Source organism: Polistes canadensis, unplaced genomic scaffold (genome assembly GCF_001313835.1).
Source record: "Polistes canadensis isolate GaletaPanama2010 unplaced genomic scaffold, ASM131383v1 scaffold_10, whole genome shotgun sequence".
In the NCBI taxonomy this organism is placed as follows: Eukaryota; Metazoa; Arthropoda; class Insecta; order Hymenoptera; family Vespidae; genus Polistes; species Polistes canadensis.
The window spans coordinates 321373-336337 of record NW_014569557.1 but is presented as its reverse complement, the minus strand read 5'-3'; the positions used below and the strand labels follow the sequence as shown (position 1 = coordinate 336337).

At 29.3% G+C, this 14965-nt stretch overlaps 1 protein-coding gene across 2 annotated transcripts; it reads left to right on the top strand.

Annotated features, from left to right (window-relative positions):
• The first annotated feature begins 331 nt into the window (after positions 1-331).
• On the top strand, positions 332-10405 carry LOC106793053 (longitudinals lacking protein, isoforms H/M/V-like). Of its 2 annotated transcripts, XM_014759655.1 has the most exons (6): positions 332-490; positions 3011-3111; positions 4595-5184; positions 6224-6298; positions 6755-7231; positions 7639-10405. In XM_014759655.1, exons 3-6 carry the CDS (start codon positions 4647-4649, stop codon positions 8220-8222), a joined length of 1674 nt encoding a protein of 557 aa, XP_014615141.1. In that variant the 5' UTR covers positions 332-490; positions 3011-3111; positions 4595-4646; the 3' UTR covers positions 8223-10405. The 2 variants fall into 2 exon arrangements, with proteins under 2 accessions (XP_014615141.1, XP_014615142.1); XM_014759656.1 differs by lacking the exon at positions 6224-6298.
• The last annotated feature ends 4560 nt before the right edge of the window (positions 10406-14965 follow it).

Below are 14965 nucleotides of genomic sequence, written 5' to 3'. Positions count from 1 at the left end.
GTCAGTAGTATAGTGTAGTGTGCGCATCGTAATATGCGCATTTCTATGGATTGGTAGAACGAACTGTAAGTGGGGGTTCAGTGACGTATATTAGAAGTATAAGAAGGGAGTGAGGCCCTGCCCACCTTCTCTTTCTACTAAGTAAGTTTTCGATCTCATCACAGTGCAGTCCAAAAGTATGGAGTGTACCTTAGTCGAACTGTCTTGTTTTGGAGCTTCTTATAGCAACCAGATTAAGAACGCAAATTACAGATTGATACAACGGTAAATTTAACGAAATTAATTATGTGCATATGTTCCCCGCGTGTTATTAGACCTATTTTATTATTATTATTTTTGGCAATTTATAATATTGGCAATTTACGAAATTGCCGAATTATTGGCGAATTCGCGAAATTTGTTGAGTGAACATTTCTGAGGAGCAACAGTAAGAAGACACACAACTTTAGAAGAAACAACACATTAACAAGAGAGGAAGAAGCATATAAGGGTAAGAAGATAAAGATAGAGATAGAGATAGATATAGAGAGATATACCATACAAATTTTATTATTTTTACTTTATTTTTTTTTTTGGTGAAATATGTTTTATATAGAGAAATATAATAGATTGTTATTTATTTAATAATTCAATAATATTAGAACAAAAATAACAAACTTATTAAGAGGTTTACCAAACCACGTGCTTTTATTTACAAATTATATAGTTCCAATATATCTATATTTTTACATAATATATATATAGATATACAAAAAATATAAATATATTTTATTATTGTATAAATAACACACACGATCTCGAAGTGTAATTTTAATTTTTTCTAATTGTTTTTATCAATATTCATGATGTTATATATCTGTTATTAATTAATGCATTAATTTATTATTAAATAAAATCGATTGTCATTTTGTTAATAACAATAGCCCTGTGTCTACTACCGGAAAATTTCATTGTGCGTGAATTATTACTACATACACGTGATTATTTAAACGCGTGGATTTATTCAAAATGCTTTTTCTTCAAGAAGGACGATTTTTGTATTCGTTTATTGATAGGAAACAATATTCTCGATTTTTTGTATTTATTAGTTATAACGTCGCTTGCTATTAGGAAGGAAAAATTTCTAATATCATACATTTATTAGTCACACGTTGTGCAAACGAAATGCGAACTAATAGTAAATTATCGCTTATTCATTATATGTATATATGTGTGTGTGTTTGTGGCCCTACCAAAAACGTCTTCGCAAATGACGCAATTATTTGTCATATTATCATCGTATTTTCGTCAGAATTGTTGATAAACGAATACGATCGGTAAAACGCTACTGCGTTTTATTTATATTTTCTATTATTAATGTTTTTTTGTCATCTAACTTGTACAATACATTCTTAGACAGTACATTTTTATTTCTCTTTACTTTATAATTTTTATCTCATTAATTAATATATATATATATTAATAATTCAATAAAATCACTATTAACCGAAGATAATTAAGGTCCTCCTATTGGTATGTACGTTTATAAGGGTGTTAAAAAGAAAAAAAATTATATATAAAGTGCATACTATATTAAGTATAAAAAAATCTTACAAGGGGAAGAATCTAAATTAAAAATTAGCGGTGTATACCTTTAGAGACGTTTATACATTAATATAAAAAAGTATATTAGCCAATCAATTCCGAGAAAAAAAAGTTTGAATAGTTTTAGTCTGTTTATATTCTTATAAATTCAGTTACTTACAAAGTAACTCAATTGCTTAATCAGAAACATACTCTGCTTACTAACCGGGTGGTGGTGTTGAAACGTTTCGATCTTGCTATTTTCTATTTTGGATTTTTTTTTTTCTAATAATTTTGTTGACATTAATAACTCTTATTATTATTATTTCAGGTTATTATTTTATTGGTTCAAATCATTTCTCTAGAAAAACTTTCTCACGGTAATTCAATATTACCAAAGAGAAGGTGTATAACTAGTTAATTCATATGATACTTGAATTACAGTTGAACATTTTTATTTTTTGTATAGTTAAATAATTTTATATATAGTTATGTATATATATGTTATAGCTAATGTTAGGAATCTAGACATTGTATAGATTACCCGAGAAATCTCTAGAATCCTTGAGAAATCTCTAGAATCCTTGAGAAAGCTCTAGAATCCTTGAGAAATCTCTAGAATACCCAAAGGGTTTTGGTCAATGTAAAATACATGCGTCAGTCGATTGTGTTTAGAGCATCGTAGTAATCTTAGAAGGAAAAACAATTAAATTCTTAATAGAAATCAAACACCACGCACAGTACGTAAAGTGAAGATCATGTAATGATCATACGAACAAAATGCACCTTTCGTGATTTGATTATTTCACTTAAAAAAGTTTTAAAATATTTACCTTTCCTCCATCATGCTCTAAACACATCCAACTATGTACATTGTTTTTGATTCTGTACATTGACCCTAACATATAAAAAATATATATATAATTTAAATAGTGATAAAAATAACAATCATTATTGACATGCACGTCATCCTTCAATTTTCGTACACACATTTGAAATTGTTTTCTTCCAAAGTCCATAAACTTTCTCGAAAACTTCACATCATCTTCGGATCATTTAACAAACATTATGAAAATTCGATTTCGTATTATCTTCTAAAAGTCATATATCGGTGAATAATACAAATAAATCGAAAATGTGGAAATCGGGAGATCGAGGATGCCACGTAAATGACTCATCACGTTCATTCGCCTTAAACTGAAAACAATGTTTAACATGTTGCTGACCGTCGCGTATAAATCGGATGTTTTCATCAAATTCAAATTTAATGAATATATCTAAAGATAAGCAAGTGCGAGGGTGAAAGCAAGCGATTGGCCCGCGGGACATATTTTCCGAGATTAATTGAAATTTTTAAATAATTTTTAAATAATTTCTTTTTTATATATATATCATAATATAATCAAATTATAATTATATTATGATTTTTTTTCTTTTTTTTTTACAGTATATCCAACTAATGTGAGTAGTGTGGCCTCTGCAGAAATATACCTATCACCCAACCATATATGACGCGGTGGTCAACGTGTTAAGTGTTCCGAAAAACAAGTAAGTCAATTCATGATGATATTAACATACAAAAATATTTGTACGTCAGAAATGATTGACCGATATCATCCTGGGTTTCGAGTCCCAATAATAATATCAATTCACTGGCTCGATTTTCTACACGAATCCTATAAATGAATGGGGTTGGAATTTGGAGAATTGCTTCGATAAACACTTGGAAATTATGCAACAACGCGAGAAAACAAAATTAACCCTTTGTCCTATTCGCTAACTCCTGATTACTCAGGCAATAATAATAATAATAACAATAATAATAACAATAATAATAATAATAATAATAATAATAATAATAATAATTACGCGTAACTAAAGTAATGAAAAATACAAAATTATCAAAAACAACTGAGCCACGAGTCTGATTGCGTTGTTTACGTTTGGTCCTAACGATGTATCATGAGTCAGGCTCGTGCTTGTTGTTTTTGGTCGAAATTTCTTATCACGAGTGTCACTCATTGTTATAAGACAATGAGTTAATGCGACCCAAGTGATGTTTGAAGAAATACTACGTGGCTTTGCGCTCAGGAAACTCGAAAGAAAAAGACAGTCGGAACGATGACTAGGAGTGCAACTAATTGCTAATGCAATCCTATTATCATCTTAGAAATTATCAAGAGAAGACAACCGTAACGACACGAATTGTGACTAGGAAGGTAACTGGACTCCCCACCCCCCACCTAGTACCTTTGAAATTTTAAGAGAAGATGTACGTAACGACACGAATGTTGGCTAGGAAGATAACTGGATCTAATATCTTCAAAATTGCAAGGGAAGATGACCGTAACGATATAAAAGGTGACTAAGAGAAGAGTAACTAGGCCTTAGTACCTTTCAAATATCAAGAGAAGATCATTCGGGGTTAGAATGTTGTTGCAGAATGACCAAGTGTGGGATCGAGCGTTTCCATATCGAACAAAATTAGGTATTCGTGAGAAAATTGTTGACCGACGCGACGGGTCCTGAATGGATATAGTTTACCATTAGTATTTAGAATCGTTGCTCGGAAAGCAAAAAATATTCTAGGTTCATGGTGTTTCGGTCCAAACAATCCAGCTGTTCAATTTTTTTTTCACGAATCCTATACACACATGTACCGTTTCGTTATAGGGTAACAGTCATCCTGTTACCAAGATGCAAACTGATTATTTTATTTAACACGTTGAGTACGGTACCACCGATTTTGGTATAACTTTTCGTTCAGGTTGCAGCGAGTGAACCGAGTTAAAATGTTTTAATATAAAGTTCAGTAAAATTATAATATAAATTAATAAATTCTGGGGTCTTAGACCCAGGTAGTCCAAACGAAAAGTCTACTGCCAGTCCCCAGGGATCGATTTAACACTTAACGTGTTAACCTATTATATACAATTGATAAAATTGATTAATCATCTCCCCCTAAAATCGACATTTAAAAATATCACCTATATATTTAATAATATTTTTCAATTTTTTTTGTTGATTCTAGAATCATCATATTTGAACTAAGGCATATATTGGTGTTAGACCGTGCAATTGAAATGGCGAGCACATCGACGCAGCAATATAGTATTCGTTGGAACAATTACCATTCTAATTTGTTATCAGTATTCGACGAACTTTTAATAAATCAAGCATTCGCTGACGTTACCTTATGTTTGGATGATGGTCAATCCCTCAAGTGCCACAAAGTAGTCCTTGCAGCCTGCTCTACTTACTTTCAAGATATGTTTTACAAACAACCACAAAAACATATAGTAGTAGCACTAAAAGATGTGGATTATTGTGAAATTAAGATTATATTGGAATACATGTATCGTGGTGAGATACATGTGGCTCATGACCAACTTGAAAGTCTACTGAAACTTGCGAAATCATTTAAAATCAAGGGTCTACTCGACATAAATGAAACCTCCAATTTGCCTATACAAAAAGATTACAGTAACGTGACGGCTACTACAATATCATCACCATATTGTTCGCCATCGTCACAACTAGTATCCAACATAACCAGCAGTATCTCCCATAACATTAAAACATCATCGCCTAATTCAAGTGAAATGGATGGCAGTCCACACGGTAAATATATTATTATTATTATTATTTTTGATTATTTAACGGGAAAATTAATTATTAAAAATGTCACTAATTTATCGATACGTAAAGATTTCGAAATGAAATTATTCTGCATACTAATTTCGAGTAAAATAAAGTTTGACGGAGGAGTAACCTTTATGCATGCCTATTTGTTTAGAATACAGGTGCTTAATTCCATAATTAATCAATTCGTAGTAACAATAAAATTAGAAACAATTTAGAAAATACCGAACGTTATGAAAATTTTCCTAGCCCCTCCCACCCCCCCACCGCTATTTTTACCGGCTTCCGCAATTTTATCGAATTTCGAGGATCTTATTGGGCGATTAACTTTTTAATGCACAATTGCTGACACAAATTGGACCACTAATAAAGAAATATTATCCCGACTTTATATCTCAAACAGAAAAAATGGCTGTTCCGTATAGAAATTACTCGGTATGTTGTTTAAACTAAAACGGTAAGTTAAGGGCATAAAAACGATAAAGGGTTTGAGGTACTGGGTGCGATGACTATACGTTCGACTATATATCATGTTGCTTTTTTTTTTTTCAAATTTATCATACTCACACATCAGTTGATATTGTATGAAACCTAAAAATATTGTGTTTTCAAAATTTTTGTCTTAGAATAAATGACATTTAAAACAAACATAAGTTATAATTATTATCTGCAAAAAAAAATTGTGCATTAAAAGGTTAAGGGCCCAGTTCTTGCCAGTTGTTACATTGACCAGACCGAAACTCAAAACTCGTTCGTTCGAACCATAGTGTATACTTCGCAACAACATTCGACACTACTGTATTTTCTTCTTTTCAATTTAACCGGTTTTTTTCCCTTCTCTAATTTCAAAGGTGTCACTTTAAACATCATTCTGTTAATTCTTTCAATCGCCATAAGTATTTTTTGTTGTTGTTCTTTTTCCTTTCTTCTTAAATTTTCTCTCGCATCGATGATACTTTTCGAAATGAAATAAGTTTGCAAGAACGCTTCGATCAGAGCAAATCCTCAATGTTTGTAGGACTTATGAAAAAATTGGATCGTTCGGTAGACTCTGGACCGGAATTCGAATCAAGAACCTCAAAGTTTCTCCCTGGTAAGACACTTTGGTAAGATTTTCCTTATTTATTTGGAATTAACACTCTTTCTCTCTCTCTCTCTCTCTCTCTCTCTCTCTCTCTCTCTCTCTCTCTCTCTTTTGTTCTCATTAACACTAAATGAAATTCATTAAAACATTGTTTCTGCTCGATGTATACTAATGTAGGAGACACCTATTTCTAAATAATACAAACTCTTGTTAAATCTGATTTATTAACGCTTCAACCGTTACCCTGATTAACCGTGACCGATATTTGTTTTTTAACAACAGGACCACCCGTGGCCGCGGCATGTCACTATACAAATTTTATATCCAATCCTTAAAATTATGACCTATGCGGAAAAATAAATCTTTTGAGAAACTTGCTTGGCGATCGATCCGATAATAATTTATTCCCATATACGTTGGTAAAAATGATGAAATTTAAATAATATTCTTTTTTTTTTTTTTTAGGAACTATGCCACCCCCGGAAGAAGATAAAAATCTTTTCTACCACTATCATTTACCTATGCCACTGTTGGCCTTGTCATCGCCGCATTCTATTCTTCAAGCTGTCAATCCAAATTCAGGTCATTCCTCTACGCAAAGTATCACTATGAATACTCCTGAGGAGATAGGATTCGAAGAGACCAATTATAAACGGAGGAAACGCATATTGCCGAAATATTCTTTGGTTCAGGACACACCGATATTACGAACAGTTTTGAACCAAAGACATATCGATAGTTCACAACAACAAGCCTCACCGTCTATGTCATCGGATAACAACGAAGCAAGAAGTGATGCGATAGTGTCATTAAACGAAAGAGTTGTACGAGAGAGTATGGCTCTCGCAAATTATGAATCCTTAGAATCTAGTTCTTATGCCGATATGATAGACGAAGACAACAAACAATCACTACCTCCAACTTTAAACGATATGAATACAAGTAAGTCAATTATAAGATTTATTAATCCTGATCTGTATACATTGTCATGAAAACACATCACACACACACACTCATTGTCTAGTTAATTTGTCATAATGATAATTGTAATTTATCTTTAAGTGACTAAGACCGTTATATACCTTACAAAAATATCCTATTGTTTATTAAAAAAAACTATATTTATATGATATATACTTTTAACAACACTTAACTCATTTTTCCCATTACAATTCGTTACGAATTGACACAATAATCACACGTTAACAAAATGAATTTCTCATATCGAGAAATGTTTAGATAAATTTTCAAACGTTCATTTGAAATTTATAATGTATCGATATATAATTACATTATCTAATCATATATTTATTTAAACGTTTAATTTTGATTATTTCTTTTACGCGCAGGTCACCACCACCACCACCACCAGAAGCCTGAATGGAAACGTTACAAACAATATACGCGAGAGAACATCAATAACGCAATCGAGGCAGTGAGAAATGGAGCGAGTGCATTGCAAGCAGCACGGATATACGGTGTCCCATCGCGTACACTTTACGATAAGGTAAAAAAATTAGGGATCACAAATAACCGACCTTCGAAACGTAGCGCAAGCAGATCTGATGGGGCAAGTTTATCTGGTAATTTCGGTGATAGTTCAAACAATTATGGCAGTAGTAGTGGCTTTGTGCCGGAATGTGATGATGAAACCAGCAACAGTAACAACCAACAAGAGAATACTTCGGGAACACAAGCTGAGACGAGTTTTGTCTCTGATATTAAAATCAAAGATGAATTAATCAAATTAAATATAGACACTGATCAACAAACTAGTCTAAATGAAAGTCTTATAATAAAAGAAGAAGAAAATGAACATTATCCAACTTACGAGGATGAAATTCAGGATCTTTCGATGCATTCCAAAAATAACAAAACTATAACAACGTCTAATATAGATGAGAAAAATTCAGATAATTTGAATCACAGCTAATAATTAGCCATTTAACATGTTAAACGCGGAGCACATTTTTCTATGCTTTGTGTTGTTCAAGCCTGTTAACAACATAGTGACGATGATCATTCGACGAGATGTTCGATTTAAAATTATAAACAAAACATATCGCATTATATTGCACTAACAAATGTTTGGAATAAAAGCATGGCTTGGCTGATATGTAGAAATATATTAAGTACAAACAATATATAATCAGCAAGAGGCATCATTATGCAAAAGGCGACCACAAAATTAAAACTCATGACCGGCTAAACGAAAAATTCACTATCATGGACTGACGTCGCGCTTAACGTGTTAAAAATTGAAACTGACGTGGAGATTAACATATTATATATCTATATTAATACAAAGTAAAAGAGAGAGAGAGAAAGAGAGAGTATATATAGTGCCTTAATTAAAAACACACTATTAGATATCCGGTTAGATTTTGAATTAAGGATATAATCCATCTTCTTATAAGAAGTAAGATATTTATAGTAAGTTCCGAGACGAACGCTGTTAAAATATTTTCCTTGTTGGAATTCCGAGATAATATCGATATGATATGTTTATTATTTCATAATAGGTCTCCAAAAGTGCTAAACAAAAGAAGTAATATAGTATAAGTAGTAGAAACGAAAGGACCATGATATTATCAATTATCTCATTAATTTCTCAGGTATAAATAATTATCTTAGGTTTTTTTTCTTTTTTTTCTTTTTCTTTCTAATAATTACTCGTGCAACTTTAATATAGTGATCAAATTTATATTTATTTGTTATGCATCAATTTGACGTGATGAAATTGAACGATTTCTATAATGTTTAACATTAACAGTGGAATTTAGATTATTCAAATTACCTTGGAGGAAGGAATAATTATCCATTAATAGAAAAAAATACGACAATTTTGTTGAATGTATGTTGTTCTTTAAAAAACATTTATCGAACATTATTAAACCTTAATATTTTATTTTCTTATACCATGACGCTTTGAAAATTAATATTTAATCATTTTAGATTACATTTCTTGAAACGTGGAGATTTCAATTGAATTTTTTATTTTAATTTCAAAATTCAATTTAACAAAGAATAGCTTCAAATAGATGAATTCTATAAACCACCGAATCAGTGTATCTGAGCTTTTTATCATTTTCCATTTAGGAGAAACTCGTTTGCAAATTTGTTCACACAATAACATGATGTACATATTTTAAATAAGTAATAATGAGTGAACTTGCCAAGATAATATTTTCCTAACGATGCAATTACAGTTTTACTATACCTTTAAAATCATTTATATATAAATGATATATTGTTACAATGCAATAAACCTCGTTATTGATTTGTCTAATGAATCATGTTATTTATATATATCTATCATTTGCCTGATAGATTATACTATTTATTTGTTGAACATTTTCGCATAACGGAGCATTCAAATAATCAAAGTTCCACTGTATTAGAATTCGTCGAATATCAAACTTTATATTTAAAACTCAAGATTAATCACGATTAATGATTAAACTCAAAAAGACTGAATCAACGTCACAGATTTACAAGACTGATGAACGAAGTAAAATGTGTTCAAACAAAAAAAGAACATCCTTAAGACTTCTACAATGAGAAATATTCTCTTTAGTTTCATTAGGTCACTGATAAGTTACTTTAGAAAATTTTTAATATAATTTAAGATAAGTTACTTCTTTCATCCTGTACAAAAGGACATGCAATATTTGAAGAAATAGAAAAAAAGAATTAAAAAGAAAAGAACAAAAAAAGAAAAAAGGATAGAAGAAGATTTTAAACACAACTCTCTACCTCTCGCACGAAATAAAACCGTTTAAGGGGATTAAAATTGATCGCTTATAAAAATGCTATTGTTTATATTTTTTATATTTTATTTTATTCTCTTTTTTTTTCATAAAGATTGAGTTTTTATATATTTGTCGCGAATACTATATCGAATAGAACAGAAAATACGTACGGTTTTTCTTGTTTTCTTTTTTGTTATCGTATTTTTACTCGTAGAATTGCAGCTTAGGAAATGTATTAATTTTTACTATTAAAAAAAAAAACTAAAAAGAAATTATAAAAAAAAAAAAACAAAAAAGAACATCAAATGTGTTCTACCGAAATACTTTAGCGAATGAAGTATTTCGGTAAGGGAAAGAACCTTCCAAAATAAAAAAAAAAAAATAAATCAGTTTTACATTGAACGCAATAAAACTATATTTTTTATGTTAAATAGTTTTTTTTCTTTTTATATTTTTATAATTGTTATTAAATTTTTACTACAGATAGTGAAAATACATAGAAGAGAGAAAAAGAGATAGAGAGAGAGAGAGGGAGAGAGAGAAACGCTATGTTTTTTTCTCTTATAATTTTTACACTTCAAATATTAAAAAGCATATTATAATAATGAATATAACTTATATATAATAATAATAATAATGATTTATGTAAATATAAAAAAAAGGTAGCATATGTATGCATATATTTATTATATCTTTTAGAATATTTTTCATTTCTTTTTATATTTATACTATAGCCACATATATGCATTATACACTCGTCAATAAAATCTGAATAAATATATATATTTTCTCAGATTTCTATATATATAAACGTATTATTATTAAGTTATAGATATACTTTTTCACAAATATAAATCATTGTCATATATGATTTATTATATACATATATATTTACACATTTATTTATTATTACACATGTAATATATATTCATTGTTATAATATTATATATAAGTATATTCTTCTGTAATTATATATACATGATGGATCATATAAATGGAAAAATTTAAAAATCTCTTGTATTTACAAGCGTATTAAACGATTCAAAGGACTGTTTTCTAATAAAATTTTAAATAAAGGAGGTTTTTAGATGTTCCCATTTATATGGTTCACTCAATATATAGTATATTGTATAATATAAGCATATGTATATATATACACCTGTATGTATATATATGCTTAGCATTGCTTAATTGGTTCTTATACAAAGTTTTATTAGATAAATAGATTATAGGATAATATTACAACAGACTGATTTTTTTACAATAGCTTTAATGTATGTAGGAAAACAAATAGGAAAAGACGCCACAATAAATGACCGCACCATTAGCATTTTATTTTCTTTTTTTTTTCTTTTTTTATGAAATTTGAAAAAGACAAGAACTTGAGAGTATCAAATGAGATATAAGGATATTTGTTAGTGTTACTAATAATGGCCCTGGGATGCAAATGCAATAATGTTCAATAAAATAACAGCACTATAATATAAAGCGAACTATCTACTTCATCGAATAACGAGTCAATGTTAAATTATTGTGAAAGATTAATCATAACTTGAATATGCCATACTATCATCTTCTCGAACAGTTTTATTTGTACAAAAAATGATTTCAATTGATATGAATGTATATAAATCCATGTAATCATATTACGTTTATCATATGATGTTTATGGAAAAACATGTAATTGGTTGTTCCTATAAATCTATATCTACAAAAATCTGAAGTACAGTTAGAAAAAGAAAACGAAAAAAAATTATTTCACTGTATACAGTAATGTGTGATCTACAACATACTAATTTCTTACTTGTCATTATGACGTAAAACTGTTCGAGATGTTACTTATTACATCAATGACTTTAATATTCGCAAATATAGTTGGCTATATTAATACACAAATATGTAATAATATAATATATTATTACATATAATAACAATAGGATTTTAAAAAAGGAGACCTGATAATGAGAGAGAGAGAGACAAACGTGAAGATACTAAGAAAATAAATTATTTATAGAAAATTTTAGAATAAGAATGGAGAATGAAGAGTGTTTTATATGATAAATTTATTTACCTATAAATAGAGTAATAATATTACACATGTGGTGTAAAATTGTGGGAATGGTTTAAAAAACCAGAGATAGAAAGGATCTCAAAATGATAAATATATATATATATAAAGTATAAAGACGTTAAGATTAAATACGGGTACGTATTATTAAATCATACGCGAGGAAATGAAAAGATAGAAGAATCTAAAGTCAAAATGTAAAAGACAAATGATCAAATTTTGAGGAGAAAGTTATAACAAGGAGGTAACGGGCAAATATTGGCAAAATGAATTAAAGAGAAAGAAAGAAAGAAAGATAATTGAGAGGAAGAAGAGAAAGTTGAAAGCGAAAAAGAAATACGAAAAGTTATAACAAAAATGGCGGTAACGAAAGTGGGCGAATCCGACATTACTTCCGAGTACGGGACCTGAGGGGGTGGTTTTTACGAAAAAAGAAAAATCACAAGTATCTAAAAAAAAGAAAATAAGGGGGAAACGAAACTGATAGTGAGATTTGGGAAGAAACAAGCAAGTTTTGGTTAAATGAAGAAGGATAAAGAGTTTTAGGTTATGTAGAAAAGGTGAGGACAGAAAGTTTGATGGGGGTACTGGTGGAGAAAAAATAATTAAAAAGAATGGGACAAAGTCATAGAAAGTAGTTAGGCACGAATCAAAGTGGCAACTACGGTAGACCAAGCCCATTTACAAGGTCGAAAGATTATAAATTACAATAAATATCTATTTATCTATACATCTATATCTATCTGTCTCTATAAAATAGGACCTTGATTATTCAGTGTGATCTGAGAACAAAGGACATGGAAAAATTAAAGGCCTACTGATCTATTGTACATCTCGATTTGATTCGTATACTTATTTCAAATATAAGATAACGAATAATCGAGATCATTGGTAATTAGGACTTTAATTAAAATTAATTGAGACACCGGTTTAATCAAGGTCCTACTGTATATATACATATAAGTGCATCAAGAGTAAAAAAAAAAAACTTAAAAAAAAAAAATACAGATTAGGTCTCTCATAAAAATATATATAATAATAATAAAAATTAAAAAAAAAAAATTATAAAAATAAAGAAAATTGAAAAATAATAAGAAATCAATGGCCTATAGCCGCATTTAAACAAAAAATTAATTCTAATCAAATCAATATAGTTAATCATTAAAATTATAAGAATATTCATGCATTAATATAAAAATACATAATTGCCAGACAATTCCGAAAAAAAATCTTTCAAAGCTTTATATTTTGGTAAATTCAGTTACTTAACAATTAGCTTAACAACTTAAATAGTAGTCCACTTACTGATCAGATGGTCAAAGTTCGATCATACATATGCAAATTTTTGTTGTTCATTTTTGAAAATAATTTTTAATATTAATAATACGTGAATTATAGTTAAAATTTAATTTTTATAATGATAATTAACTTTTATAGTGGTAAATCATAATTAATCGTAATTACTGTTATCATGAAAAATTGTCTCGTAAATTTTTCTTTGTTATTATTATAGATAGATAAAAAAAAATCTAATGCACGATAATCGTGCTCATTTAATCGAACATGATCGAAAAGATTCTATTACGATACAATCAATAGTTCATCCTTAATTGTCATTGACAAATTGGAATACGATGATATCAGAAGATGTTTGGTTCACAATAAAAATTTCTGTGTCTTTGGAAGAATTTTCTCCCTGTCGAAAAAATAAAAGATCTGCACCGTGCCTTAGTCGGATAAAGCGCCTGTTCGGTAAACAAGAGATCGAGGGTCCGATTCCTTCAAGGGCCTTGATCAATGTAAAGTTTTCAGTCAACAGCCTAGTCACGTTGAATTTACTAATTACGATTAGATCACTAAAAGTCAAACAACGTGGGTACCGTTAATAAAATAATGGATGGATAACCCAGTTGGAAAGAAAAAAAACAAAAAGCATGTGTTGTTGACTCGAATCCATAAAAAAGGAAGTATACAAAATTATAATAAGAAAAAGAAAGAGAGAGAGAGAGAGAGAGAGAGAGAGAGAGAGAGAGAGAGAGAGAGAAAGAGAAAGAGAAAGAGAGAGAACAAAAACAAAATAAATATTTCACGAAAAAAACCTTTGAAAATAATTGAAATACATAGACTGAAATATTTTACTATATAAAATAAATATATATATATAATAAAATAAATAAATATATATATATATATATTTGATCACAAAATGATAATTAATTGATAAACTACGTAATAATACTAGAATAATTAGGATTCGTTTTGTACGAGTCGTAGTCAAAAAGAGGACATAGAGACTGGCTAAACGGGATTTATTCCCAGTTACCGTTCGAAATATTAAAGAGATCAAATTTGCTGAGAAATTGTGAGCTTTCGTTCCTAAATAGGATGATACCGAACTCGGAAAGCTTTTGATTTTCGATACACATAAATACTAAATAATTCGATGAAATACTCCTAATGAATTGTCTATTGTATTTTTTGATATTTATAGATACAATTTACTCTGATACTTCCGTTTCATCCTGATAATTGATTTTACGGCAATGCTCGTAGAGACTGCGCAGATCTCATATAGAATATTTTTCATATTATGTCGAATCGTACAAAATACTCATTTATTTCTCGCAATGCAATATTTTTTATATAAATCTTTGTACATATATATACATGAGATAAAATGCCTATATATATATATATATATATATATATACACACATATTTAAATAGATAAATGAATGTATTACTTGTTTTAACGAAACTCAAACACGTAAATAATATATTTCCGAGTTAACTCAATATTCCGTTAATAAGTACAAACCAAAGCAACATTGACTGATTCTACCTCTTTTTTTCTAT

Coding starts and splice junctions, on each gene's coding strand:
- LOC106793053 (XM_014759655.1), top strand. CDS start 4,647: ATGGCGAGCACATCGACGCAGCAATATAGTATTCGTTGGAACAATTAC. Junction 5,185..6,223: donor AATGGATGGCAGTCCACACG/GTAAATATATTA, acceptor CAATGTTTGTAG/GACTTATGAAAAAATTGGAT. Junction 6,299..6,754: donor AACCTCAAAGTTTCTCCCTG/GTAAGACACTTT, acceptor TTTTTTTTTTAG/GAACTATGCCACCCCCGGAA.